Source organism: Austrofundulus limnaeus, unplaced genomic scaffold, assembly GCF_001266775.1.
Source record: "Austrofundulus limnaeus strain Quisiro unplaced genomic scaffold, Austrofundulus_limnaeus-1.0 Scaffold97, whole genome shotgun sequence".
Classification (NCBI taxonomy): domain Eukaryota; kingdom Metazoa; phylum Chordata; class Actinopteri; order Cyprinodontiformes; family Rivulidae; genus Austrofundulus; species Austrofundulus limnaeus.
In genome coordinates this window covers 1748925-1749423 of record NW_013952499.1, presented here as the reverse complement: position 1 = coordinate 1749423, position 499 = coordinate 1748925, and the positions used below count along the sequence as shown (strand labels likewise).

The following is a 499-nucleotide window of genomic DNA, read 5'->3' as shown; positions in this document are numbered from 1 at the left end:
GTCATTAGTCATAAAAGAGGGGAACTTGTTGATCCGAAGACCTCTCGGGATAATTCCCTCTCTCCAATAGTCAGATAATGATACTATGTGCATCTGCAGTTTCAAGTCTTTCTCTCTCAATTTCTTTAACTCGAAGATAGTGTGACGTACATCGTCAGGTTGTGTTACTGAATTCGTTAAAAATGTCTCTGTTACAATAATGTTCTGACCTTCTTCCTTAGAAAAAACGAAGGTGTCCAGAGTCATCTTGCACACTCACACTCCCAAAAAAGGTGTGGTGCCACCAAACCTCTTAAAGTAAGAGAAAAATCTCCAACAATGATAGATACAGACCAGATTGGCAGGTGCACAGGTGCTCACAATGAACGGTGATGTGCAGGTGGTGCTCCGTCGACAGCAAAAGCAGGACATTGATAAGTATAGATACAGACCAGATTGGCAGGTGCACAGGTGCTCACAATGAACGGTGATGTGCAGGTGGTGCTCCGTCGACAGCAAA

The 499-nt window shown here is 43.7% G+C and overlaps 1 protein-coding gene across 1 annotated transcript; it reads right to left on the bottom strand.

The window, feature by feature from the left end:
• LOC106520813 (uncharacterized) lies at nt 1-402 on the bottom strand (the record flags this gene model as incomplete). Its single annotated transcript, XM_014013069.1, is given in 1 exon segment — nt 1-402. A coding segment is annotated over 1 exon segment (246 nt), but the record flags the coding sequence as incomplete, so codon positions are not given.
• Between the last annotated feature and the right edge of the window lie 97 nt (nt 403-499).